Raw genomic sequence first — 26,446 nt, forward strand, 5'->3', positions numbered from 1 at the left:
GAAGATTGGTCGTACCTGTTAGTCCACCGTCCCGTTTGAAACCAACCCTCCTAGTGTCTGCTAAACATATTTTTCTGTGTAGGCTATATTCAGCCCGTCAAAATATTTCTTTGCCTTTTGTTTTTATTGAATCACCAATCCCTTTAGGACACATGTGTTTGTACTCAGTATCTTTGTTATTTAGAAAAATTTACACTATTTTCCCTATTAAAATCAGTGAGTCTGTCATGTGTTATATATACTTTATCCTTTTAATACCTTTCACTTTGTAAAATTTGTGTCTGTTGTATCTTCTTCACTATAATAATTACCAAAGGAAATTATTATCGCAAACATAAAGTAATGACTAACCTTATGTATTGACAGTTCTACATTTTTCTTGGCACAAGAAGCTCACTGTTGCACGCGCGCGCACACACACACACACACACACACACACACAAAAGAAAATAAAACCAAACCGCACATATTCTCAGTCTAGCCTTTAAAATAAGCAATATCTCTGCACTGAAGCAGCACAAAGGACAGTTTTAATGACACAAACCATCACAAACGCCACACAAACGATTTCGATCGGTTTGGTCGAAATCGGATCAAACCTTACAAACATTAATATCTCAGAAACTAAAGCAGCACAAAGGATAGTTTTAACGGCACAAACGCATCACAAACGATTGAGATCGGTCTGGTGGACATCAGGCGCAAATGGGGGGCCAAATTCACACTTATGACGTCACCATGTAAACAAACATTTATATCTCAGAAAGTAAAACAGCACAAACAAAAATTTTAACGGCACAATCCGGCACAAATACATACACATACGATTGAGACCAGTTTGGTTGAAATCTGAAACATATGGGGGGCCAATTTCACGCAGGTCTCAGACCTACCTCCTCGGCAGCTCAGCTTATAATAGATAAATTAGTGGCTCTGTGGGATTCTTGAATAGCCCTCCTGCAACACATCTCTTTCCCATCGTATTGATGAAAATTTTGAGAAATAAGGGACCCGAACAACAGTAAGACTTCCATGTACAGTGGACCGAGGTTATTATCGTCACCAAATACTGAAACTAAAACGGTAGCAAAAGCACTTCGTTGATCAAAATTGCACACAACTAATAGACTGACACGAAAACTAAACACAAAGTAAATCAAACTCCAAAAATAACTTAAATGAAAATGACTAGAAACCAAAATTTCTATTTTCTACTTTTCTTTTTGAGTTTTATAGACTGTCGGTCTATATTGGCCTATGAGATTCTCTGAATAATCGATGAATGACATAACCTATGATAAGGTTATGACATTGGCAAATTTATGTATGTCCTGTGGGATTAAAGAGATCAGAGAAGAAGGATTAGTTAAACATAGACATGCAGCAAATATGGAAGTACATTGTGGAACCATTTTGAGCACAATTCAAACTCTAATAAGAGCAAGTGTTTCATGGATTTAAGCGGTCCGGCTTGTGATGCACAGCTTAAGGGAAAGAACATGATTAATCTAATGACATACCTAACTGCCACCACAAATATGTTTATAAAGAAGTGGAGCGAAGAGGAGAGTGTTACAAATCTCTAACGCAGCTCTTACATGAGACTTAGGCCCAATAAATTAAATGCCCTCCCCCAATGGTGGATGGGCCACCCCTCCTATTACCTTAATGTTCCAAGACAATAATCCTCTCAGTTTGTTCACAACCATGTCTGAAGATCGGAGTAGCAAAGCAGATAGCACTGTAAAAAATTGTAGTGACATCTGAGTGGAGCTGAAGGTGCATGTCGGAAACAGAGGGGTTGCAATCTTTGTGTCTGAGGTGTTTTAATGCCAATGTCCACTTCCTCGGTTTAATATCTTCTCCGGCAGCATCAAACACTCACCCCTGCAGCTCTTTGTAATTAGGGCCGCAAGTTTCATTACTTTGGACTGAAGGCAAAGATAAAAGTTTGGCTCTTTTCCTCCCAGTGTCTTGAGGCTGTGGACGCAGCCTTCTGAGGATTAAGCTGAGCACCATTCAGACTGAGGAGATGGAAAAAAAAAACTTCAGCTGAGATCAGATACGAAGACTTTTTTTTCTCCAAAGCTGTTAGATCAAGCATTTGTTGATTCACTGGGACAGGTCTCAGTGCTGCCTGCACCAAGCTTCATTTTAATGGTCACGTCTCTGCTAGGAAAGAATGAGATCCCTGAGGACAGGTCCCATCCCGTCTTATCAGTGCTCCATGCTCAACCAGGACTGCTCATGTAGGGCCTTTTCTGCTCTCCATAGCAAACGATGGGTATTGCTACAAGAACACTCCTGCCTAAAAGCCGCTTTCTTCTGGCTCGGCACCATAAGGCCAGTTTATAATCCTTAAGCCTTGCATTTACATAGTCGTGTCGCTGATGAACTTGAGCCTGCTCATGTTCTTTCAGAGTAATGTACCTTTTGGACAGATTCCATGACTTTGCTAGTGATTGAACTAGGGGGCTCTTTCATCTGACTGATTTGTAGTCTTGAATCATTCAATGACTCAGTGATTAATTATCAAAATGGTAATGCTCTGTGCTTCACTTGCATCTATTATTCTGAGTGGTATACTCAGCTGTGCAAAGTAATACATTGAGGTACACTGAGTGGTATACTAAAGTATTTTGAGTAGTATATTGAGTGATATACTCAGGTAAGCTTACTGATATTCAGTACTCAAGCATGCTATCCATCCATCATTTTCTGTAACTGCTAGCCCATTTCAGGGTCGTGGGGGGTCAAAAGCCTATGCTGAGTGATATATAGAGGTATAGTGAGTGGTATACTGAGGTATGCTGAGTGGTATATAGAGGTATATTCAGGAATTCTGAGTGGTATATAGAGATATAGTGAGTGGTATACTCAGGTATGCTAAGTGGTATATAGAGCTATAATGAGTGGTATACTCAGGGCGCAGTGACTGGCTGTTTCAGGCATTCAGACCTTCTTTGATAACATACAGTTGAGAAGAGTTATTAAGTCAAGTAGAAAGGTTCAGGCTGTGTGCTTCACTGTTTTGTGCTACAGTCTGAGTGCCCCCCTAACCCTCAACCCCCGGAGGCTAGATTTGAGTCCCTTATCTGTGAGTTTCAGCACTGCAAAGCATGTATTTGTGTGGTCTCTTAGGTTCAGTGTTCTTTGAGCACTATGCTTCGCTCCTGCAGGGGGATGTGTGAGGAAAGAAGATGGTTTTTGATTTTTTTCAGACCTATAGCTATTTTTTAGAAAGAAGCTGATTTAGTCAGGTAGAGGGGTCTACATTAGGAATGCACTACAGATAAGGATGTACAAGGAGTCGAACTGCTTCTAAGTACAATGTTTAGAGAGGATTCTGTGTTGTATTTCATTTAAGAGGAGTAATAATGAAGATTAAAGCCTGAACTTGAATGTTTTCTTGGAGCTGCTTGTCTAATTAAACACACCTGACTGCTGTTCCATGCACCTTGTCCTGGTTTGATATAAGGTGTCTTTTTTACCAGAAACGGGTCTTGGTGTATAATCGGCATTTGGGTGAGCCTTTCAAGGCAACCCCCAAACTGTAATTACAGAGCAGACACGGGAGTGGCCCGGGACCTTGGCACCCCGCACATCCCCCCTCCCTTTGTCCCAGAGCAGTGCTGTTTAATTGGTAGCTTTTGGCTCTTATTGAAGTCTGTGACTGTGTGCTGAGGTTTTTTTTCCATCTTCTGCTTTGTTCATCCCTTGCACACGCCTGAGCACTCTGTGGGGGGGGGGAGTTGGGAGGTTCGGAGGGGGACGCAGGTGAGGGATGCGTGGAGGGAGTGCCATTTGTTCCAAGACCACAAAACTGTCTTTGCTTATTTGCGGAGATGGGTTCCCAGTAACTGAAACAGGGTATCTGCCAAAAAAGAGGGTTGTCCTATATCTCTGGTCCCATATCTGAACACATCAACACTGCAAGCATAAGGCAGAGATGGGGAGGGTGACGGCTGATTCCCCAAGTTTTTCCTCCACGTCTGTCCTGTCATTAGTGTTACCAGGGCTGGGGGCTAGTAGGTGGGAAGAGGGTGGTTGGGCAATGGGTTTGGGGGGGGGGGGGTTGAGTGTCCATCATTGTCTGCCTGAGGCATGTGAATGGAGCTATGGTGGCAGCCATTGTCCTCTGGCTGGGGGGGGTGGTTGGTGTGTGGGGAGTGGGGTGGTGAGCTGTGGCTGAGCCTACATTTTATGAAGGTCAAGTGTGTTAAAAGCATTTACTGTAAACAGAACAGTACCGCAAAAAAGAGGAAGGCAAATCGAGGAGGTGATATTTGTTATGCTGAGATTTAGCTATGCATAAATGAATATTTTAATAAGGGCTTTAATCATGTCATTCTTTGTATAGTAATAGGAGGAGGGCCGTGGAATGAAGTGGTACAGAAATCTGGAAAAAAACAATATATAATTTTTATTGTTCGTTACCTGCTGAATATTTTTACTCGCAATGTCGGGGAATGTGGGTCTTTCTGGTCTAAAGGGACATCAAGCCGTGTGTCTGTTGCGGTTCTTGTCCAGTTCCTCTCTGACTGGTACCCCATTGCATGTAAACACTTAGAAGCGCACGTCTCAGCAAAAAAATGGAGAAGGATCCCCGAGTGAGTTGGGGGGGGGTTATGCCGTGTTGGATGTCACCTCCGGGGCTTGTCATGAGTTCGCCTAAGGGTGACAAAGACTGTTATTACAGCTGAAGTTTGTTTTTTTTTTTTTACCTTAGTAATTTTCCATGCGAACATCATTTTGTTCCCAAATGCATAAAAGCCTGCTTGAACTTGACTTTGGATGCTAGGGAATGATGACACCCAATGCAGAAGAATAGAACATTTTCTCATAAATGTAATTTGGCTAACCCCCCTGACATCCATCACCTCTCCCTCACTTCCTACGAAGCTGACATGATTAGTTATCGCACTGGCCTTACATTCTTAAATACTAACGATGTCACACACAGGCAGGAAGCAGCAGGGGGTATAGGATCACGGGGGAGGAGCTAGTGCGCCCATTAGCAGACACCCTGCATCCAATTACACCTCTGATTTATTTTTACACCACTGATTGTAATTATGCCCCCAGATCCTAAGAGTAACTGATTCTTTCTACAATGTGTAGGCTTTTGTGTATGTATGTGTGTGTGTGTGTATATATATATATATTCAATTTCAGCAAAAAAGGATTTTATAAATACTTTAATTTAGTTAACATTGTATGCCAACCAGATGTCTTCCGCAAGGCTGTTGAAACACCAGGTATTGTTATAAGGCTGTTTGAGGCTCAGCACTGCAGCTTGACTGTTATAGTATCAGCACTGCAGTTTGTCCATGTGAACCTCATCATTACAGTTTGTCCATTTGAAGATCAGCACTGCAGTTTGTCCATTTGAGGATCAGCACTGCAGTTTGTCCATTTAAGGATCAGCACTACAGTTTGGCCGTTACAGGCTCTGCACTGCAATTTGGCTATTTGTGGCTCAACACTGCAGTTTGTCCATTTGAGGATCTGTGCTGCAGTTTGTCCATTTAAGGATCAGCACTACAGTTTAGCCGTTACAGGCTCAGCACTGCAATTTGGCTATTTTAGGCTCAGTATTGCTGTTTGAGTCCCTCCTGCAGTACTTATGCTGCCATAGCCATATCTGCCGGAGCTTGCACTTTGCACTTCATATTGCACTTACCTAACTGTTAGCACTGCCTATAGTCTCCCCTACTTTGACTAATTGAACATTTTATTTACCCTACTCCTCCTGGGGGGTGCTGCCTGGAAACCTCAATCTATCAAGATGTCCAGCACACCCTGCTACATATGACGTCGTCACTACCAGTGACGTCCCTGCATCCAGCTTGTCGTTCTGCTTATGTCATCTTCCATGTATGACCCACTGCCTTACTTCTGGTTGCCTGGCAATTGGAATGAGCGTCGACACCGGCATGTCATCACCTCCTTGCTCCCTGGTTATTTCTCAAATCTTATGATTTGGACAGTGTGACTTGGCACTTAACCATCTCTCCTATTTGACTCTCCTTGCCGGCCCTTGGAGGATGGGCTCCCCCTTTGAGTCTGGTCCCTCCCAAGGTTTCTTCCTTCTTGGGAGTTTTTCCTTGCCACTCTTGCCTTTGGCTTACTCACTGGGGGCTTTGGGTGAGGATGCTGTAAAGCGCTTTGAGACGATGTAATGTTGTGATAATGCGCTATACAAAAATAAATTTGTTGCTGTTGTTTTAGGCTGTGCACTTCACTCTGGCTGTTTGAGGTGCGACACTGCAGTTTGGCTGTTTGAGGCTCCACAATGCAGTTTGTCTGTTATAGTCTCAGCCCTGCAGTTTCCCTGTTTATAGCTGTGCACTTCAGTTTGGCCATTTGAGAATCGGCACTGCAGTTCATGCATTTAACATTAGCTTTATTGGCCATGCTCTTACTGTCACCTGCTACTTTGAGTCCCTTGAATATCAGAAATTTTTAAAAGCACAAAAAGCTTCTGTTATCCAGATAACATAATTCATGTTGGTTTAATAAAGAAATGGAGCAGCTATCGCTGCATCACACTCGCTAATGCATGATTGGCTGTGTGCTGTCATGTGATATGCTCAGCCAAGTACTTGATAAATGGTGCCTACAGAAGCGGTATCCAAGCACCAAGGTTTCCATCATTTGTATCTTAATTTAATTGCTGCACTGACTGTTTATTCAAATTGATAGGGGGGGGGGGGACACTCGTGGTTTCGTCACAGGAAGGGCTCATCCATCCCCAAGGAAACCAAAACAGGGCTGATTAGATTCCCTGGTTAATGACAGAAGAAGAGATGTTTGATAGAGGCCAGTGCCACAGGAAATAAAAGGTGTTAATATCTGAACGTGGCGTGGAGTCACATTGTCCACTGATCTCCGTTCAGAGTAATTTATGAGGAATTCCTATGAATGTGACGTGCGTATTGAGGCTAAATCTGGTCAGCATATGCCTTGGTGCTTTGAAGCGAAGACACAACCAGTATGGTCATTTTGGTCTTCCTAAGTGCCTTCTGGTCCCAGCTGGCTGACGGGTGGCCTGGCCGGAATGCCCCCCCCTCCACACACCCCGGTCGCTCTTGGTGATGTTTGTGGAGTCCTGTTCACTGAACAGACTGTGAGCCTTCGCGCCCCGAGTACTGTGGTTGGGGAGTGTGGGGGCCTTTCGTGGCGCGGGTTAATAGGGAAGGCGGGCAGGCAGCCTCATTACCAGCCCTGCTCACAAAGGAGGGCATGGAAGGGGAGGAGACGGGAAGCGTTTTTCTATTGTGGATGGTGCTTTTTAAAATCTCCTCCATCCAAATGGCACAGTTCACATTTCGGTTTCCCTATTTTTTTTGCCAGGTGGGCTGTATTTGATACTGTGTTTTAGTGAATGGGGTTGGAGTATTTCCGCCATCAGCCCTGCGCTGCCATCGCTCCCGAATCTTCGTCTACAGCCTATCTGTCTGTCATCGCCCCACCAGCCTCCTGCTCCTCCTGTTCCCTCATGCTGCCATGCTCCACCTGTCTTTTTTCCCCTCATCCCCCTTTCTCACATTTTCCTCTCTGTCCATTTTTCATTCCTTTAACATCTTCATGTTCAGGGTTCCTCTCTGGTCAGTTTCTGCTCAGTTTCTGGCTATTGACCTTTCATCTTTAATAGTAATAATAATATATCTATATAAAAAAACATTGTTTACTCCAGAGTCTTTTTTACATGTTTTTGCAGAGTCTGGCTGGATGTAACGGTTTGATGGCCTGTGTTTTTTTTTAACCTCCCTTTCGTTCCCCCATCACTTCTCATTCCACTTACGCCCCCGCCCACCTTTCTGGAAGGTTCTGTGCTTTGTTTAATACCTGTGTGCTTTTAGAACAGAGCTGCATTGTTAAGACATTCCTCCGGCTGTTGGAATGCAGGTATTAATGCAGGGTGATTAGACACAGCGAGGATGAGTGGGAAGGGGAGTGAACGAGAGGGGGAACTGTGGGGGGAAAAGGAAGAGAGGGGGAGAGTTGGGGAGGGGGAGAGCGAGCAAGACGGGGGAGGTGTGGACAGGAGGAGCTATGGGCGAGACAGATGGAAGGACAGAGAGGGGGATTGAAGCACAGAAGGAGTCGTTGATGTTTAACTAGGGTCAGGGTGGGGAGCTGAAGGCTGCTTTGAATTGCCAGGTTTACGGGCTGTGCTGTGTGTATCTGGAAATCTCTGTCAGTTGAGCCAGCCCTAACCGAGCCAGCAGTGGTGTGTGAGGGTGTCGTGCTCAAGCATTCATTACCCCAGTGGTGGGGGAAGCTTCAAGCCACTGCTGAATGTAGCTTTACAGTCATGTGACACAATAGGGAGGCTCTCCTCACCAATGTGGCGGCTGTGATGGGCCAGGATCAGCCCATTGTGTGCCAGGGTTGGGGATGGGGGGTGTCTGACGCGGAGGGCATCTGTTAGTCAGTCTGTCTGCCAGATCTCTGGCCATGGCTTGGCAGAGTCGACAGGAGGGATGATCTCTGTCAAAGTCAAACTCAGCTCTTTTGGCGGGGTGTGCTTTCTGACGTGGCCAAAGCAGGCATCCAGACTCCCTCTTCCATCCGGCTAGCCCTTGCTGCATCTTCTTCCATCCCCTTCATTTATCACGTTCTTCCCTCCCGTTCGCGTATCACCATCTTCCATTGCATCCGCATGTCACCTTCATCCATCCCATTTGCGTGCTGCCTTCGTCCATCCCGCTAGCGTGCCATCTTTGTCCATCCCGTTAGAGTACTGCCTTCTTCCATCCCACTTGTGTGCCACTTTCTTCCATCCCGCTACAGTACTGCCTTCTTCCATCCCGCTAGAGTGCCACCTTATTCCCTCCCTCTCACGTGCCACCTTCTTCCACCCCACTTGAGTGCCAGCTTAGCAGAAGGGCAGTGCCGGCCAGTTGGGGCGAACAGTTTGAGCTTGTGTCAAACCCACAGGCTGGATGGGTGTGAGATGGTGGCCAGAGCACATCAGCGCTCTCGGTGGTTGAGGATCACACAGGCACCCGACGTAAACCGCGACGCCATGTAGACGGCTAAGGAGTGCCCTCCTCGTGGGGGGGTGGGGCTTCTCTGCGTGCTCTGCAGCTGCCCGTATGTCGCTCCCCTGCTGTTGTTCTTTCTGCTTCGTTCACCCCCCCCCCCCCCACTCCCCCCCGCCCTGCCGGGAATGCCAGCATAAACAGTTGGCTTTGCAGTGTTGAAGTCATGGTGGGAGGGAGAGAGAGACAGACAGCTGTCCTGATAGCTCTCCGGATTGGGTTACGGCCGTTTGGCGATTTTCAGTCCCTGTACGCCTTGTTTGCTCTCTCTTCCCCCATACATCTCTCTGTCCTCTCTTACATTTCCAGAACATCCCATCCAAGTCTCTCTGCATTAGTGGGGTTGTTGGAGTGTAGCCAAAGGCATATTTCGCATGGCATAATTAACCTATAAGCTTAAACTCTAGCATTGAATTTGCAAGGATGATATAAATTCATATGGATGCAACTTGGAAAAAAAACCTGCGCCTACATCCTTACACTCCTGTATATGGGGGTAGCTCATATTTTACCCCTTCATATTCATATTTTAACCTTCCACAAACCTTGGTGTTTAGTCATAAACTATCAGCCCTGCTGCCCCCTCCCCCCATATGTACCTGTCTGGGCACGTAGTGAGCTCCCCACCCCTCCCAGTCATACCTTTTCTGAACCGTCCCCTTCCCTGAAAAGTCTGCCCTGCAGTGTCATTTTGGGGTGGGGGAGGAGGGTGGTTGGTGGCTGTGCTGTACTTTGGGTCTTTTTTGTCGGGTTTTTATGAATGGAGCATGTTCTTCATGGGCTTCAGGATGATTAGGTGATGCCTCCAGTCCATGGCTGATTCTATGTGTGTGTGTGTGTGTGTGTGTGTGTGTGTGTGTGTGTGGTCTCCTCATTAAAACACCCTTCTCCATGAGGTGCCTTGCTGCAGCCTCCACAGTCTTTCCTAGTCACTGACAGGCTGCTCCTCCTCAGCTCCCCAGTTTCCTCTTTCATTATACCTTTCCTATTCTATGTATCTGCTTTTCTGCTTTCTCTTTGGCTACAGGAAGTGAGAATACAGCCTTAGCCTTGTCTCCTGTTGCTCGTCTTCTTCTATTGACCAGCACAGCTGCTTTCCGTGGGGCTACAAAGCTTTTAGTAACTTTTCAAAATCAGGGCTGTTTCTTGTTTTTCAATGGTTCTCCCATTCCTGCTTCCTTCAGCTAACAGGACTGTCAACTCCTAATTTAAACATAGTTTATTGCTCTTGTTCAATGAAACAGAAACCCTCTTAGGCTGTACTTTTCATTGTCACCTGCCTTTTTCTGGTTTCTTGTGCCTTCAATCTTATGGATCCATACTCACCTTCTAAGAAGTATCAGAATCAGAATTTTTTACTGCCAGGTATTTTTACATACAAGGAATATACTTTTGGATGTCATCCAAAACAAAGACAACCAAGGTAGTATTTTAAGTTATGATCAAAGTCACCATCAGTCACAAATGTTTTTTCTGCCATATCCCTTTCTGCTTTGATGAAGGCATGTGTTTCAGTCCAGTTGCTTCCTTGTTATGGTCACTTAGCTGCATTATTTTGTTTACTGGGCCTTCTTGAACAATTCTACCCAGCTCTGCCTGTATCTCTGCTGGACTGTTACAGCTCATCATAAACCTTTCTTCCTTTCTTGAACCTTTCTGCCCATCTTGAACCTTTCTACCATTCTTGAACCTTTCCACCCATTTTGACCTTTCCGCCCTTCTTGAATCTATCCATCCATCTTGAACCTTTATCTCAGTAGCCTGGTTCACCATCTGCTCCAGAGCCATCAAGTCACCTTGATCCGGTGTGATAAAATATTTTCATATTTTTAAGCTTAGGTAAAAAAATAGGTTAAGGGGAGCAAGAAAAATTTGTAAAACAGGAGAAGGAAGATACGCTAATGTTATTGAGCCCATTCTGTAACTATCTGAGGAATAAAAGTAACATAACTGATAAGCATTACATGAATGTTTTCATGAAAAGACAGGTTGACAGTGTGCTGTAAATGTCCACAGTATGTGGGTATCTGTGGATGCTAATCTCTGCATAGGTTATGACTGTTTTAGCGTGTAGTTATTGCATATTATGCATTTTTTTCTCAGAGGAATTCCGGGTTGTGTTGTGTAAGAGAAAGGAGCATTTCTGAGAATCACTGCTGGCACAATTCATCCATCGGAGGAAGGCCTGTTACCCTGGAAATGAACTGGAGGTCTGTTTGCTAGGGGACCATTGAGGAGGTGACTGGGCAGGATTAAGAGGAACCGCTGATGCTATCTTTCAAGGCTCGCCCAACCCTACCTCTCCTCCTGTACATTACTGGAATTATAGGGAACAAGAGTAGAGATAAATACACAATGATGAGTTCATGATGCACTTAGTGTCAATGTGCACTTCTTCTATCAACATAAGTGACATTTGTCCACTCTTTCCTCTCTACATGTCCTACACTGACAGGGGGACTGTGGAATACATCACAAATTTCATTGGCTGTATTTCAGTGCTAGATTTGGTGAGCCATTATGGCATGAAAACCACAAACATTGTGTTGAACATTGAATGTAATTTATTTATCCAGCAATTCTTAGATTTTATCCAACCCTAGATGATCATGTCATACTTACATGTCTATTTACCCATTGGGGATTGTAGTTTTTACAGGGTTACTCTTCCTGTTTTGTCCTGCCGTGTCCGTTGTCATTCCTGCTATCCCACATCTTTCCTACTTTTGGGCACTGCAGGTTGAGACCTGTATTGTTATGTCTTTCTCGGATTTCTGAAATTCCCACTGACACTGGCCTTCATCCCCAAAGCTGATTGCTGTCTGGGGGTGGTGGCGTGCTGATTCAGACACGCAGGATTGTTTTCGCAAATTCACCTTAAGTCTGTCGGGCGGCACTAATAAAGAACAGCACTTTCTGAGATGCTTCTGTTTTTTTCCAGTTACATTCATCGGATGATTTGTGAGAAAACAAGCTTTTCTTAGTATGTTATTTGCAACCTTGGTTTTTTTTACGAGTGCTTTTGTCTTAGAGAAGCTGTATAGATAACAGAAACTTACAGAACCGCTTAATAATATTTAATATCTGTCATTCTGCTTCAAGGCCTTTTCCCCTCTGGCAATATTTGTCTAGCTTCAAAGAGGTTGCTATCACAACTAATACAATGAAAGCTACAGTGATTACAATGTTCAGGCACTTATGGAAGTATTTTTAGCAGTACTGGTTTAGTAGAGTCAGTGTTCGTGGAATTCTTTTGTTTTGTTGTCTCTGAAATGGAGTGTAAATTAACTTCTTCAGCGCAGCTGAATTGCCAAAAATGCAATCAATAGTGATATGACTGGGAAAGGAATCCTGCTGGTCCCATTTGCACAGTTTTGACCTGACCTTAGCCAAACCTCTCTCCTTCCTCTGTTTCTGTCCCTCTCAGTTTCTCCCTTCTTTCACAGTAATCTGTCTGTCCAGCTATGACGATTGCCGCTGGTCTGTCGCCGTGGTAACATTCCATTTTCCCTTCGACAATCCCCTGTGGAAACAGGAAGAGTGTGGTTGGGGAGGGGGGGTGATTTTCATGAATATGTAGGCGCTTTTTCTGACCCTCTTTCCCGTCCCTCTTTCACCCCTCCTTGTTCCCTGTGGGTACAGAATGAAAGAGAGGGACAGGTGTATTATTATAGAAATAATTAGGCTGGGGGGGGGTACATTAGACTGTAGTGCTTGCATGTCCTCTGTTTTTGCATAAATAGTCAATGAGCAGCAGTCACATCTGTGTGAGATGGAAACTGCAGAAAGCTGGTGTGTCGTATGTCACGTACAAAGCACACGTACAAGGACACAACCCAGCACACTTCCGTTAGCGAGGAACGTGCATTTGTGTCATGTGCAAATGAAAGATGACCTGGGCAATAGCAAGGAGTTAAGACCCCTTTCATTTCTGTTAAAACATGTAAGATAATGTTGTTACGACTTGTAACTACAAGCAAATGAGACACAGGGACAGAGGGATGACTAGTAGACAGGATCACCCAGTCATTGGTTGTCCTAGACATTGCTTGGTTGACTCAAATGAATGATAAAAATACTCCAGCATTTTTCTTAGCTGTTAAGACCTGTGACTTGGTCAGTGTTGTTTAGCCAGAATACCTGAAGTTTACTGATGTGTAGCGCCTAGCATTCACCTCTAGCACGTACTCCTTTGATGTGAGGTTGGCTCTAAGAGTGAAGCCTTCCCACCGTCTCTTTGCCATATATTGATTTGATCTTGATGTGAAGAGGCGATAACCAGACCTGTGGCAAGATTTTACAGTGGAACAAGTTAGGGTTAGTTTCTAATGGCTTTAAAAGTTTGACTATCAGTTTTTCTGTTTTATGTGTATTTATGCAGTAAAGCTATAGATTTTCACTTGCTGAGAAATGTTGATGCTCTCACCTGTGAGCGTGTGTGCATTTAGGTGAGAGTCAGGACATGCCGGTTCATATAGCAGTATGTGACTCTTTCCGGTACATTCTCTGAGCTGCATCCAAGCGTTGCGAGTTAATCTTCCGTAATGGGCTAAAGGCGCAAGTTGGAGGGGAGCAGCAGACAGCATCAGCAGGGCAGGCTGCGAGTGGAGATCCAGACAGACGACTTTTCTCTGTTTCGGTATGGCAAGTGCTGAGGAACCTATATCTTCAGCTCTGTGTCTCAAAATGTGAAAGATAAAACCTCAGAGGGGTAGACAGACATAGATGGGGGGTTAGGCAGCAGGCAGCAGCCCTGGAAGAGGCGCTCTGGCAGCACTGGGTCACAAAGAAGATTGGATATAATAGGACTGCCTGGAGAAGTGAAATTAGATTTTCTTCAATGACAGAGGGGGGAAGTTAGCAGGAATTTTTCAGAAACACTCCATGCTCTTAGCATTGCTGTTCCAGTAGGTTTATCTGGCACAGACATACTCTCCATGATAATAATACGAGCGTCTTGTGTTTTGCATTGAGACTGGTAAAGGTGGAAGGGGTGGGTGGCTGGGCTTATGGTGGTATGGCAGGGCAGGCTGGCTGCTCAGAGCGGCAGCTTGTGAGCACATTAGAGGTTGCCGGGTGCCTCTAAAGTGTGCACTCGTCCATGCACAGTGACTACCCTGCTGGCCCCTCCCCTCGGACGGCGCCCATTCATTTCCCTTCTCCCTCCTTTTGCAGCCAAAGAAACTCTGTCTCACACTGTCAGGCCTCACAGGTAACTGTGATCCGATTAAAAGCCAAACAGAATTTACCTCACTGATGAGTCGCTGTGTCTGACGTGCAGGCCCTTAAAACACACCTAGACTACAGATTTAGTATTTTAACTGACAGATAAATTTATAGCTGGAGGCTACCTTTGACTCTACTTTGTAAAAATTATTATAATGTAACAATAATTAGAAGCTACAGTGTTACAGTTATTACGTACTTTGTTTAAGTCAGAATGGAAATGTCATTTTGTTTTAGAATGGTATGTTACTCGCAGTTATTTATTGCCTGTAGCTGGTTGTGAAATCTGTATAAAAGATGTCAGTGAAGGAGGGATACAGTCACAGAACTTATCAGTAGGTTTATTGAAGTGTCTTTTTCCTTTTTCAATCCCATTGGTCTGCTTCAGTAGTGCCTTATTGGTGGTTTGGGCTTCCATGAGAAGATGGGGGCACTTCTGTTGCTTGTTGGCTACTAAAACCAACAATTAGCAGTCAGTGGTGGGGCCACATTTTCAGCTTCCTGTCAGAGGGGTCAATGTGCTCAGGTAGATTCAGGTTGCTTTGTGCCCCACAGGGAATCTGTCATGAAAAACGTTGTGATGTGTTTGAAATCTGGAATCGTGTTTGCAAAGGGGTGGGGCATTAATAACATGTCATCTGGGACTCTCATTAAAAGCCGACTTGGCCTTTCACCAAGTGCCCATGGCCAACAGCTCCCTTTGTTGTACCAAAAAAGCACCTCGCCATCTGAGAATCAGGTCGCCCCTCCTTGGGCAGTTATTGTGTCTGCACGCTGTGCATCTTTAGTCACTCAGCAGATTGAAGACCCACAGCCTGGCCGCAACTGGAGTGTCAACGGGTCCTACTGATTAAATGGGGTCACAGCAAACAAGGACAGTAGCAGATAGGAAAGAGCAGGAACAGACAGGAAAGGACTGGAATGGACAGGAACCGACAGGAAAGGACTGGAAAGGACAGGAACCGACAGGAAAGGACTGGAAAGGACAGGAAAGAGCAGGAATGGACAGAAATGGACAGAAACGAACTGGAAAGGACAGGAATGGACTGTAAGGAACAGGAACAGACAGAAAAGGACTGGAACGGACAGGAAACAGTACGAATGGACAGGAAAGAGCAGCAAAGTACAAAGGGGTAAAGAGGGAGCTGGGGAGAGGAAGGGCCTCAGGGGCCTTTGGCTGAGATAAATAGTTTGGGAGGGGAGGAGCCAGGGAATGTCCAGCGAGGCCGAATCTATGCAAAAAATGTATTCGCATAACGGACACATTTTTTTCGACCAGAGTAAAACAGATGGACCCGTGTTTTGGAAGTTGCCAAACTCTGAGGAATGCCGATTCTCCTTACAATGTGCAAAAACTCAGCTGTAGGCAGCTGCAGTGAGCCTTTTCATATGGCTCGAGGGACAGCTGATGCCCTTTCCTGATACATGAATAAATTGAAAAGCAGAAAAAAGGAAAGCGGTGGAATATATAAATTCACTTCAGTGCTCCCTTGAACAGGGTTCGGCAGACATTTAGCCGTTATCACTGACTCGAGGGGCAAGTCCGCTCGCTGTTTCTGAGTTTCTGACATCGTTCAGCCTGTAGCATTTTTGCTGGACGCTAGTCAATTTCATATGGAACAAAACATCTTGAGGGAGGGTAGAGTGAGGCCAGAAACAAGTGTGCGTGGGCGCAGGGAGGGAAAGTGACAGTGGCAGCGCTCCATGCCCTAACCCTTTTAGCGAGATTAGCCGCAGTCTTTATGTCGCTGTGACATGGCTCCGCCATTAATCTTGTGACTCAGTACTTTACTGCTCTTCCCGCCCTTACTCACATTACCCCCCACCCCCCCAACAAAGCAACTCAAGTAGCACAACAGATGCCCCCATGTCTTGTCTGAGACATGTGAGTACCCCATGTGTAAGTGGGTAGAAAGTGGCCGTCCTGAGTGTCCCATGTAGCACGTCTCTGTTCCAGTTGCCTGTTTCCCTCACCTGCCTGTTAATGCACAGCTGATGGCTGATTTGAAATTTCTATTATGGGACTGACATTAGGGGCATTTCTGAGAAGATTGCCTCTCTACGCAGTGCTTGTCATTTTCTCCTATTATGAGCACTGCTCTGCCAAAGTAAATGAAAGAAAGGCAGATGGGAATTGAGTGGAGTCCCAAGCTTTCTCTCTCTCTCTCTCTCTCTCTCTCTCTCGTTTCATCTTCTCATTTAACCTTAGTGTTGTCACGGAGACGAGAAATTTGCGAGTCAGGATCCAGTTGCGGATTTTAATTCTGAAAGCCAAATTGCTATTCCCAGATCTCAGTCAAGTGCCCTGCAGAGGTAGATTAGCTGAAAACAAAGAAATCGGGGGGTAATCAAGCCAAGGGTCATACCCGAAACCCAAACAAGCACGTAGACCGTGACATGGGCAGACAGACTAGACTTTGCAATGAGGCGAGAGTCCCAGCAGCTCAGCTATGTGACCTGTAACACAGATGTGCACGATTAGGAGATGGAATGTCCGTTACCTGTTCGGGCGTGGTCGGCGAAGGTGTGATGTCATCTCTCTGTACTTAATGTCTTCTGGTTTCTCTGCTTTTGACTGGCACCCCTCACTGTTTGTTATTTTGTGAGAGTTGGGGGTATTCACAGCCTGAGGCTCAGTCACATGTCTCTTTTTCCTCCCTATCTCCACCTGGCCCTTTTCACTGTCCCTGTTTCATTGTTAAGCTCATTTATGATCAACGGGGATGGCAGAGGTGGCAAGATGGCAGGATGGCAAGGACTGGCCATCATTAGGGAGTCAGAACACTGTCCCCAAACATCAAATATTCACACATCTCTGTCTCTTTGGTCATGTTCCCCAATTGGAGTCTTCTTTTTTTCATTTTCTCTTTCAGATATGAGTTTTTCCATAGCCCCTTCAGGCCCAACATTCAAAATATATGTGGTGTCTGATTAAAATAGTGGCCTATAGACAGATCCGACGCTGAATGTGATGAAGCAGATTGTCTATGCTCTTTGGCAGTGGTTTCAGCAGTTTTAAGCAGGGCTTTAGGTTATGTAACTTTAGTTGCGAGCTGGCTGCTCAGGATGGAATAAAAAGTAATTTATTTTCTTCTAGAAGAGTCCATGGAAGAGACTGTGACTCAGAGTTCTGTTGGGCTGAATCAATAGAACAGCCTGTTTGAAATCATTTAATTGGAGCATCCTATGTTTTAGTGAAATGAGTAGATAAGTAAACTGTCAGCAAGTTGGGTACTCGGTATTTCTCACGATGATGCATTACACCCATAATGCTCCACAAATTTATTTAGCTAGTCATTCAATCCTAAAAGACTTTTAAACCTTCGGTGTAATAACATGTCGCTCTCTGGTACGTCGATTCAGGGAGTGTATCGGTTATAACATAGCCTCAGTCCATTTCCTGATTTTTAATACTTAATTTTATTACTTATTACAGTGTGTGGTAGGTCGTTTGCCTGCTGGTAGCATTCCGTAGCCTTTGCCTCTTTCTCTGCCAGTTGCTTTGTCAGTATTTTCTCCTCACGTTTCCCCTTTCATGTGACGACGTATACAGGCAGGAGCCACAGTTGAATGGGTTTGACCTCTGATCTTGTAGCCAAGTGAACTGGATTTTCGAATTAGGAATGTTTGTGGAACAAAGTGGAGGGGGATGACTGAACTTCACACTTGACGGCTGCTGGTAGCTGTGTGTCTGCTGACCGGGTCATTTGAGCATGAGGTGTGCCATATTTTTGCAAATGTAGTATTATTGCAAAAGCCATATTTAGAGAGAAGTGAAGTATCATGATGATATGAGAGCTTGTCAAGAAGAATGTGTATTTGGAAAAGACTGGAATTTGTATTAAAGGAAGTTGCTTGCTTCAAAGTGCAGTTTATTGGGAGTGTATGATTTCAAAGATAAATGCTTCATATTAAATACAACAAAATTAAATAAATATGTAAACGTTAAAGAGGCAGCCTATATACAAGCTGTCGGCTGTGACCTGTGTCAGCTGCCTGGCAGATGTGCTTCAGTAAGCAGTCACTTCTCGACTGATGGGGGTGAACGCCAGCCGCTACTGCCAAAATGTTTGGGTCCACTGAGCCGCTAGCCTGTGTGTGAATGCCCCCCACCCCCCCCGCCCTCCGCCCTTTAACATGCCATACTCTTAACAGTGTAAACGACTTTTCAGATAAAATGTCAGCGTTTCACAATTCTTCCTACATCTTTGGGCACATTACCGCATTTCAGCACATGGGGACTGATATGATTCATTCCAAGATTCCAGAGCAGAAGATAATTTTTAAAAATGGTTTTTATAGTGATGGTTTCCCACTGTGTAGGCACACTGCTGAAATCGAGACGTAAACCCTCCAAACTTAAACCACCCTCACCCCCGCCCGGGCTGCCTGCATCTGCTCCTGCCCCTCACACCAGTCTCTCCCCCCCACCCCGCCCCGCCCCACCCCCCAGGCTCATCTCTGCTCCCAGCTCTTTCTCTGTCCGCCTGCTGCTTTCCTGTCCTCTGCCCAACTTGACCCCCCTTGTTGGCGAGAAGCGAATGTAGCGGATGCTGCAAAAATAGCAGAGTCAAATCAACGCAGACACGCTGATAGATGACTGCAGAAAGGCTGCATATAAAGATACCAGCGGGGGCCTGGAATAAACTCCTCACGGGCCGCTCCTTTCTTTCTCTGTCTCTGTCGCTCTCTCCGTCACGGCAATGTGCTCTAATGCAGCTGTTGGGCTGTACAGCACCTGTCAGCTGCTGATCACGGGGTGCCGACAGACAGGTGGCCGTCACGCCGTCTCTGAGACTCGCAGTGCCACCGTGCGGCAAGGGGCCTCTGTGGCCGAACGTGCCCAGTGTGACTCCCGCCCACCCCTGCACCTGCCCAGTCCTGCCATACATCTTCTCCAAACACGTGGTGCTGTGCAGGGGGGCCTTACATAAGATGACCTGGCAGTAATATGACAGCCCCCTTGTGATGGCTTTGTGTGCCTCACTTCTCACCCTCTGCATTTTCGGCCTCCACATGTCCTGCTCCATGCCTTCGCATGCCTCACTCCCTTCCATCTGTACCCTCAGCCTTGACGTGTCCGGCACCTCCAACCTTTGCATGCCTTGTTCCCCATCCTCCGCACCTCTGACCTCCACAGGTCCCGCTCTCTGTGTCCGCGTACCTCACTCCCCGCCGTTGGCCTCTGTGCACCTCACTCCCCACCCTCCGCACTCCGGAACTCTTCGTGCCCTGCCACATGCCCTTCACACCCCCGAATCCGCACCCTTGGCCTCCGTATGTCCCGTTCCTCACCTTCTGCACTCCCTGCCTTCCGCGCCCTGGGGTTCTGTGTGTCCCCTCAGGGGTCCTTGTTTATTTTGTCAGCACCTTAAGGAAACCTGCTGATCCACTTCATTTGCTTGTAGACGTGGGCAGTGGTGTCTTAATGGTTAGAGAAGCGCACTTGTAATTCTTGTATCTGATGCCAGCTTGTATCTCCTGCCTTAACAATGGAAGGCACCCTTCAACAATGAGGCAGCAGTAAGTCTCTGTTTATCCTGTGACAGGGTTGAGGGTGTGCAATTGTTCGGGAAACATTAAAGGATAGCAAACAAGATAATAGCTATTAATAATGAAGGCAGTTTCAGCCTTAATGATATTAAATTTAAGCCGCCTTTAGTTTCCCAGAGGTTCTGTTGGTTTATTGGGAGTGAGAAGCCGCAGTATGGATTGGGGTGGATCCGTTTGATATTTGAAAACGCTGTGTGTGAGTGTGAGTGCACGCCATCGCACGTCTCACTCTGCCTGTGAATAGTGCACGTGTGGTTTCACATGAAAGCGTGTCACTCCGCACACAGTATGAGAGTCTGTCAGAGCGTCTGCGGGTCACAGTGAGACTGTCTCATCCCCATCTGTCCCTCGCCCTTCCCCCCCGCCCCCGTTCTCTCCCTTTCTTCATAGAAATCCGATTATCCACCCTTCGTTGGTTAACGAAAGCTCCCCTCTCCCCCGCTGTGGGATGAGACTGGACGGAGGGGGCACTAATTATCACCTAATTGCCCCTCTCTGTCTGCACAGCTGCTCCTGGGGTGAATTTGGGAGTGGTGGGAGAGGTGGGCCTCACGGGCGGCCAGAGAAGTCGCCGCATCTGTGTCGTGTGCCGCTCCCATTGGCATCCATTAACTTTGTGTGCCTTTCAGGAGAACACACAGCATTTAGCTCAGGGTCTGGTATCAATAGTGCCTCACTTTTTTCTCAAGGACTTTGGTTCTTCTCAGCCCTCATTTCCCATCCAAACTTAGCATCTCTTCAAAACCTCCCTATTATCGCAGTCACTGCTGAGAGACGATGCAGGGCACGTTACTGGACCGACCCAAGGAATGTCACATACCCACGTGGCAGAACATGTATACACAGCCCTGGCTCTGAAATACCCCCCAGCACAGCCCTGTTTGCCGTTCCCACTCACGCGAGGGTGACGACAGGAGGTGTCTTTTGGTCTGTCAAATGACCATAAATTCCTTTGCAAAGTTGAAGTGGAGATCAGACAGGAACAGCCTTTTCAATGCAAGACAGTAACTGGACTGTATCGATTGAAGCTGCCGAAACATTATTTTTCGCTCAGTATAGCAGACTGACCACTAGCTGCTTTTCTGCACTGGTTTATTGAAGCAGTTTTTCCTAAAAGCCGACACCCACTAAACCACGAATAATCTCTAGCAGAATGTACCACACCACATCTACTTCAGTAATAACCCATGAATTATGGCCACTTAATATGATTGACAGGGCTAAATTTTGTCCCCCCCCTTGTTCCATTGAAGGATTTTAAAGCCATGGTGATATCATTGCAATCTACTTTGTCTGCATGCAAGTGTTTTAAGTGAGCAAATTGTAATGTGTTCATGGATGTGTTGTTTTGTTGTGGTTGTGTTGCTGCTTTCTTGGCCAGGTCTCCCTTGTAAAAGAAATCTATGATCTCAATGGGATTAACCTGCTTAAATAAAGGTTAAAAAAAAAAAAAACTTGCCTACCAAGTGCGCATCTCATCTGTTACAAACAGAGTTCAATAAAACTCACTTTATTAGCTGACCAGAAAGTGCCACACACTGCCAGTGATCCCTGAGATCTGCAGGCAAAACACCCCAGGAAGCAGGCGCTCCAAGCGCGACCCGATTTAGCCCTGACCACAACTATCTGCTTAGTAAATATAGCCCCCACCCATCCCCCGTGCGAACAAATCTGTGGTCTGACACAGAGCAGTCACCCCCATGCACAAGAGACATGCCCTTAGCAGTCACTCTGATCCAGCCCACCTGATCTCCCCAAACTGATCAAAGCCTCTGCTTATGTAAGTGCTTAGTAAGCTCTCACTGCTTCACAGGGGACTCAACCTCGCCCCATCTCCTCACCCCATCTAGTCTCCCCATCTCCTCACCCTGTCTAGTCTCCCCATCTCCTCACCCTGTCTTCTTGACCTGTCTCCTTGCCCCTGAATCTGAGCCACTCTGAGGACTTGTAACACAAGGGATGGCACCATGGCAGTTGGGAGCGGGCTGCTTTGGCGGCGAGGGATGTGTATGGTGGGAGCCAGAGGGGTCACCATACCATTCCGTCCTTCAGAAGGAGATGGAATCGAAAGAGGAAAGGCGTGTCTGAGGAGAGATACTGGCACTAGAACAGCAGCACCTCTCATTCCTCGTTTGTGCCCCCCCCAGGGACAGGATTTCACAGCAGGAGCTGGAGTGTGGGAAGAGAGATCTTGTTTTTCAACAAATTGCTCTGAGGCAGGTTTCTCTCCCAGGCTCTCTACAGCGCAAATTACGGTCGATCTGCAGGTGCCTCTACCCAGAAAAGCTGCCCAAATATAGTCTTTTGCCTATTTAGTTTTCAGGATAAATACCCCAGCAGTGTGAGAGCACACATACGAGAAGTGTACTCAGTTTCTCAGTCTGAGCCTTTAAAAACCACGCCAGCTACCTGTTCTGAGCACAATACGCATAATGCAATGGACCATGTGCTTCAGGTCTCTGGGGCGTCCTTAGCACCTTAATCTGTGTTGATGCTACTTTAGGGTAGCGTACATTTCTTTATGACCCTAGAAGGTTTGGCCACTTCTCTCTCCCACATTCTGTCTTTCATTCACACACTCTCCACCATTCCTGTCTTGCCCTCTAAGATCCCACAAGACACCACTCACCCCCTTGCTCCCCCTGTCCCTCTCCAGACTGCTGGTGCTCAGTGATGGTGACAGTGACCTCCAAAGTGGACGCCATCAAAGGAGAGACAGCCATCCTGCCCTGCTCCTTCAGCTCGCCGGTGACCCACAGCAACACCTTCATTGAATGGTTCATTGTGAGTTACCTGCCAGAGCCAGCGTGTCCTTGGCTACCTGAGTAGCTGTTGTTTCACATGCCCCACCCCTTTCTGTTATCCCCCATAGCATTTTTTTTAAATGTTTAAATAACTTCCTATCTTTTTTCACTCTCACATTTTCCATGAGTTCCTGTTCTAATACCAGCTGCTTCAGTGTCGTTTCTGTAATGTTCCTGTTATGTGCCAATATCACAATCCCCTACAGCAAAACACAAATTAGATTGCTAAAATTCTTAGTGTTCTATAATGTTCACCAATGATTTCCAGTGCAGTTGGGAATGATTCTTAAAAAGAACATTTAAAAACAATAGCTGGGCATGAATAATTCATTTAAATTTTTCTTCCTGTGTTTTCTTAGGAGGAGGGTGGATCACGAAAGCGGGTGGCCTTCAGGACTGTGTCAGGCATGCCTGAGGGCATTGATGAGGGCAACCAGCTCTCGGGCCGGGTGTCCATGGGGCAGAACAACTCACTGTTGATCTCTCCAGTGAGGGTAGAAGACGAAAGGCGCTTTCACTGCCAGGTGACAGCAGGCATTTCTGGGACCGGAGAGGCAACTACCAAGCTCAGTGTCTTCTGTGAGTGCACCGCCATGTAATCGTCAGTGTTTAGTGTTCATTGTTGCTGTGCTACACCCTGTGAGTGTTCAGTGTTTTTCTGTGGGTGCCCCGCCTTTTCAGTGTTCATTGTTTTTCTGTGAGTGTTTTGCCCTGTCATTCCCCTGTTTTCATTGTTTTTCTGTGAGTGCCCCATCCTGTCTGTGTTCAGTGTTCATTGTTTTTCTGTGAGAGCCCCATTCTGTCAGTGTATTCTGCTCATTTCATTTCAGTGATTGCTCCACCCTGTAATGTTCAGTGTTCATTGTTTTTCTGTGAGTGCCCCACCCTGTCAGTGTTCAGTGTTCATTGTTGTTCTGTGAGAACTCTGCCCTGTCTGTGTCCAATGTTCATTGTTTTTCTGTGAGTGCCACATCCTGTCAGTGTACAGTGTGTTTTTTTCCTGTGAGTGCTTTGTCCTGTTAGTGTACATTGTTCATTGTTTTTCAGTGACTGCCCCACCCTGTAATCATTAGTGATTAGTGAATAGTGATCATTGTTTTTTTATGAGTGGCCCTCTCTGGGACGGAGTGGTATCTTTGAGGCTAGGGCTCTGTACCAGTAACTGGAAGGTTGCTGGTTCAAATCCCGTTAATGTCCAGAGTAATTCTACTCCTTTGGGCCCTTGAGCAAGGCCCTTAACCTGCAATTACTTCATCCTGGGTATAATGTTAATCTACATCCAGCCCAATAAGGAGCTTCTCTGACTTACAAAGAGTAACTTGGGGATTGGTGGTAGGATTGGCACTCCAGCCACTGGAAAAAAACCTCCATTTGGACTAGTGTGGTGCTGAGATATCACCTGCCACATGGCTGCACTCAGATTCTAATCCCTGAGGTGGTTTGTTGTGTGGTGGGTGCGACAACGCACTGTAACCAATGCATGTTCTTTACCTCTCTCCCTGTGAACATCAATGTTGTGTGTTCATGGTTTTATGTTTAAGGGTATGTTTTTCTGTGAATACCCTGCCTTGTCAGTGTTCATTGTTCTTCTGTGAGAGCCCTCCGCTGTCAGTGTTTATTGTTTTTCTGTGAGTGCCCCACCTTGTTAGTGTCCATTGTTTTTCCTCTGAGTGCCTCACCCTGTCAGAGTAGTGTTTATTGCTTTTCTGTTAGAACCCCACCTTATCAGTGTTCATTGTTTTCCTATGAATGCCCAGCCCTGTCAGTGTACAATGTTCACTGTTTTTCTGTGAATGCCCAGCCGTGTCAGTGTGCAGTGTTCATTGTTTTTCTGTGAATGCCCTGCCATGTCAGTGGACAGTGTTTATTGTTTTTCTGTGAATGCCCTGCCATGTCAGTGGACAGTGTTTATTGTTTTTCTGTGAATACCCCGCCATGTCAGTGTTCATTTTTTTGTGAGTGTCCCACCCTGTTAATGTCCTATCTTCATTGTCTTTCTGTGAGTGCCTCGCCCTGTCAGTGTTTAGAGTACAGTGTTCATTGTTTTTGTGTGAGACCCCTGCTGTACCAATATTCGGTATACAGTGTTCAGTTGTATTGATTATTGTTCAGTATTTTTCTATCAATGCTCTGCGAACATCAGTGTTCATTGATCTTATAAAATATTTATTATTTATTTATATGTGCCATGAAAAAATAGGTTAAGAAACACCTCTATGGATTACTCTTGCCATTGCCATTATTTTTAAATGTGTTTTTTTCTTTACTTTTTCCTATTTAATTATCCTCGGATCAGATTTCATTGGTCACGATTGAGTATTGCTCTATTCCCAGCTGTCATGTTTACTATGCATCAGTCTTTTGACCATTGTCCTCCAAAGGGTCATTTTGATTAATCCAAAGGTTAATTTTCACAGCCCCCAGGTCACAATTGTGAGAGAGGCACCCCTCTACCCAGTAGGCATCTACTAGTGTGTGCATTACCCTGGCTGTCCCATTGTGTGCCTGTCCCCTTCGTGTAACAGTGCTGAATCCCTCCCGGTCTGCCTTTAGGTGTTAAAGAAACAGACTCACTGTGAAATAGTGAATCCTATTTAAAACAATGGGATTTGGAGAATGTTTATATTAGCAAATTTGTAACACCCAACAGAACATAGATTTTGCCATTACTGCTTATCAGTCATTGTAATCACATATCCTCTTATCGCTAAACTTCCCAGAATGCCTTATTCTCCTAGCCTGGTTACCCTGTTTCGCTACTGTTTAGTGTCAGAGTTAATAATATATGAGGAATTTCTCCAGCTTTTGAACAAACTAGGACAGAGCTGGAAGGCGACGTTAACTGAGGGACGGTGAAAGCATTTTCAGCAGGGAATAGATACTGAATGTTATTTAATGGCGGGTGTTTATTTTTATGTGGGGGGTGCGAGGGGGGCAGCTGAGAGCAGGGATACAGTGACCTTGCATATGAGCGACAGGAAGAAACGGGAGTACACTGCTATGTGAATTGTTTACTTTATGCTCTTTATCTCTTATCTCTGCCGCTCATACCGGGCTTGGCAGGGTAACAATCATAACTATATTTACAGTAGTAATTGTCTGTGTGAATTTTGAAGATGTATTCAGCGCATATTAAAGTAGTAATACGTCTGCAATGTGTGAGGTTATTTGCAATTGTCTCAGCATCTCAGTAACTGACACTATCAGACAGACAGACAAAGATACTTTATTAATTTTGAAGGAAATTGCAAGTTTACAGTAGCTGAATACACGCATTTAGAGAATAAAAAGATATTTAGACATTAATAGACAGTATCAATAAAAAATAGATAACAAATAAATTCTATAGTAATGGCTCAAAAACAAATAGCGTTACTGATTTGGACTGAATGTGTGAGGTGCCCTGATCATTGAAGCTATAGAAACTTACGTAGGGATTGTGTTGAACATAGGAGATAGGAGTGGTCAACACAAGTTGTAGCACTGCACGGTGTCAAGTAACCCAAAGAGCTTCCAGGGGTGCCCCTCATCCTTGATGCACTGCAGACTTTTTCATCTTTCGTCCTACTTCCCTATTTCTTCCATCCAGTTGCACCAGAGAAGCCTGTGGTGGCAGGATCCAGCCAGCCCATTCCTGTGGATCAGACCCCCAGCCCTCAGGTGAGCCTGCTTTACACTCTCAAAAAGGCCGCGGTTTTGCCCTGTGCTACAGGTCGGTTTGCTCTTTTAGAAATGAAGACTGTAGATCTTCTGAGGGAACAACTATAAGGAGTTGCCATCTTAGTATAAAGAACTCTGGCCGAATTAAAGTTG

At 45.6% G+C, this 26,446-nt stretch overlaps 1 protein-coding gene across 2 annotated transcripts in view; it reads left to right on the top strand.

Annotated features, from left to right (window-relative positions):
* Positions 1 to 26,446, top strand: part of bcam (basal cell adhesion molecule (Lutheran blood group)) — a 38,093-nt gene that overhangs the window by 1,273 nt on the left and 10,374 nt on the right. For both annotated transcript variants that reach the window (XM_049024288.1, XM_049024289.1), the window contains exons 2-4: positions 22,486 to 22,613; positions 22,993 to 23,212; positions 26,223 to 26,293. In XM_049024288.1, coding sequence (XP_048880245.1) covers positions 22,486 to 22,613; positions 22,993 to 23,212; positions 26,223 to 26,293 — 419 coding nt within the window. The remainder of the gene's footprint in view (positions 1 to 22,485; positions 22,614 to 22,992; positions 23,213 to 26,222; positions 26,294 to 26,446) is intronic.

The sequence above is a fragment of the Brienomyrus brachyistius genome, chromosome 9 (genome assembly GCF_023856365.1).
Source record: "Brienomyrus brachyistius isolate T26 chromosome 9, BBRACH_0.4, whole genome shotgun sequence".
NCBI lineage: Eukaryota > Metazoa > Chordata > Actinopteri > Osteoglossiformes > Mormyridae > Brienomyrus > Brienomyrus brachyistius.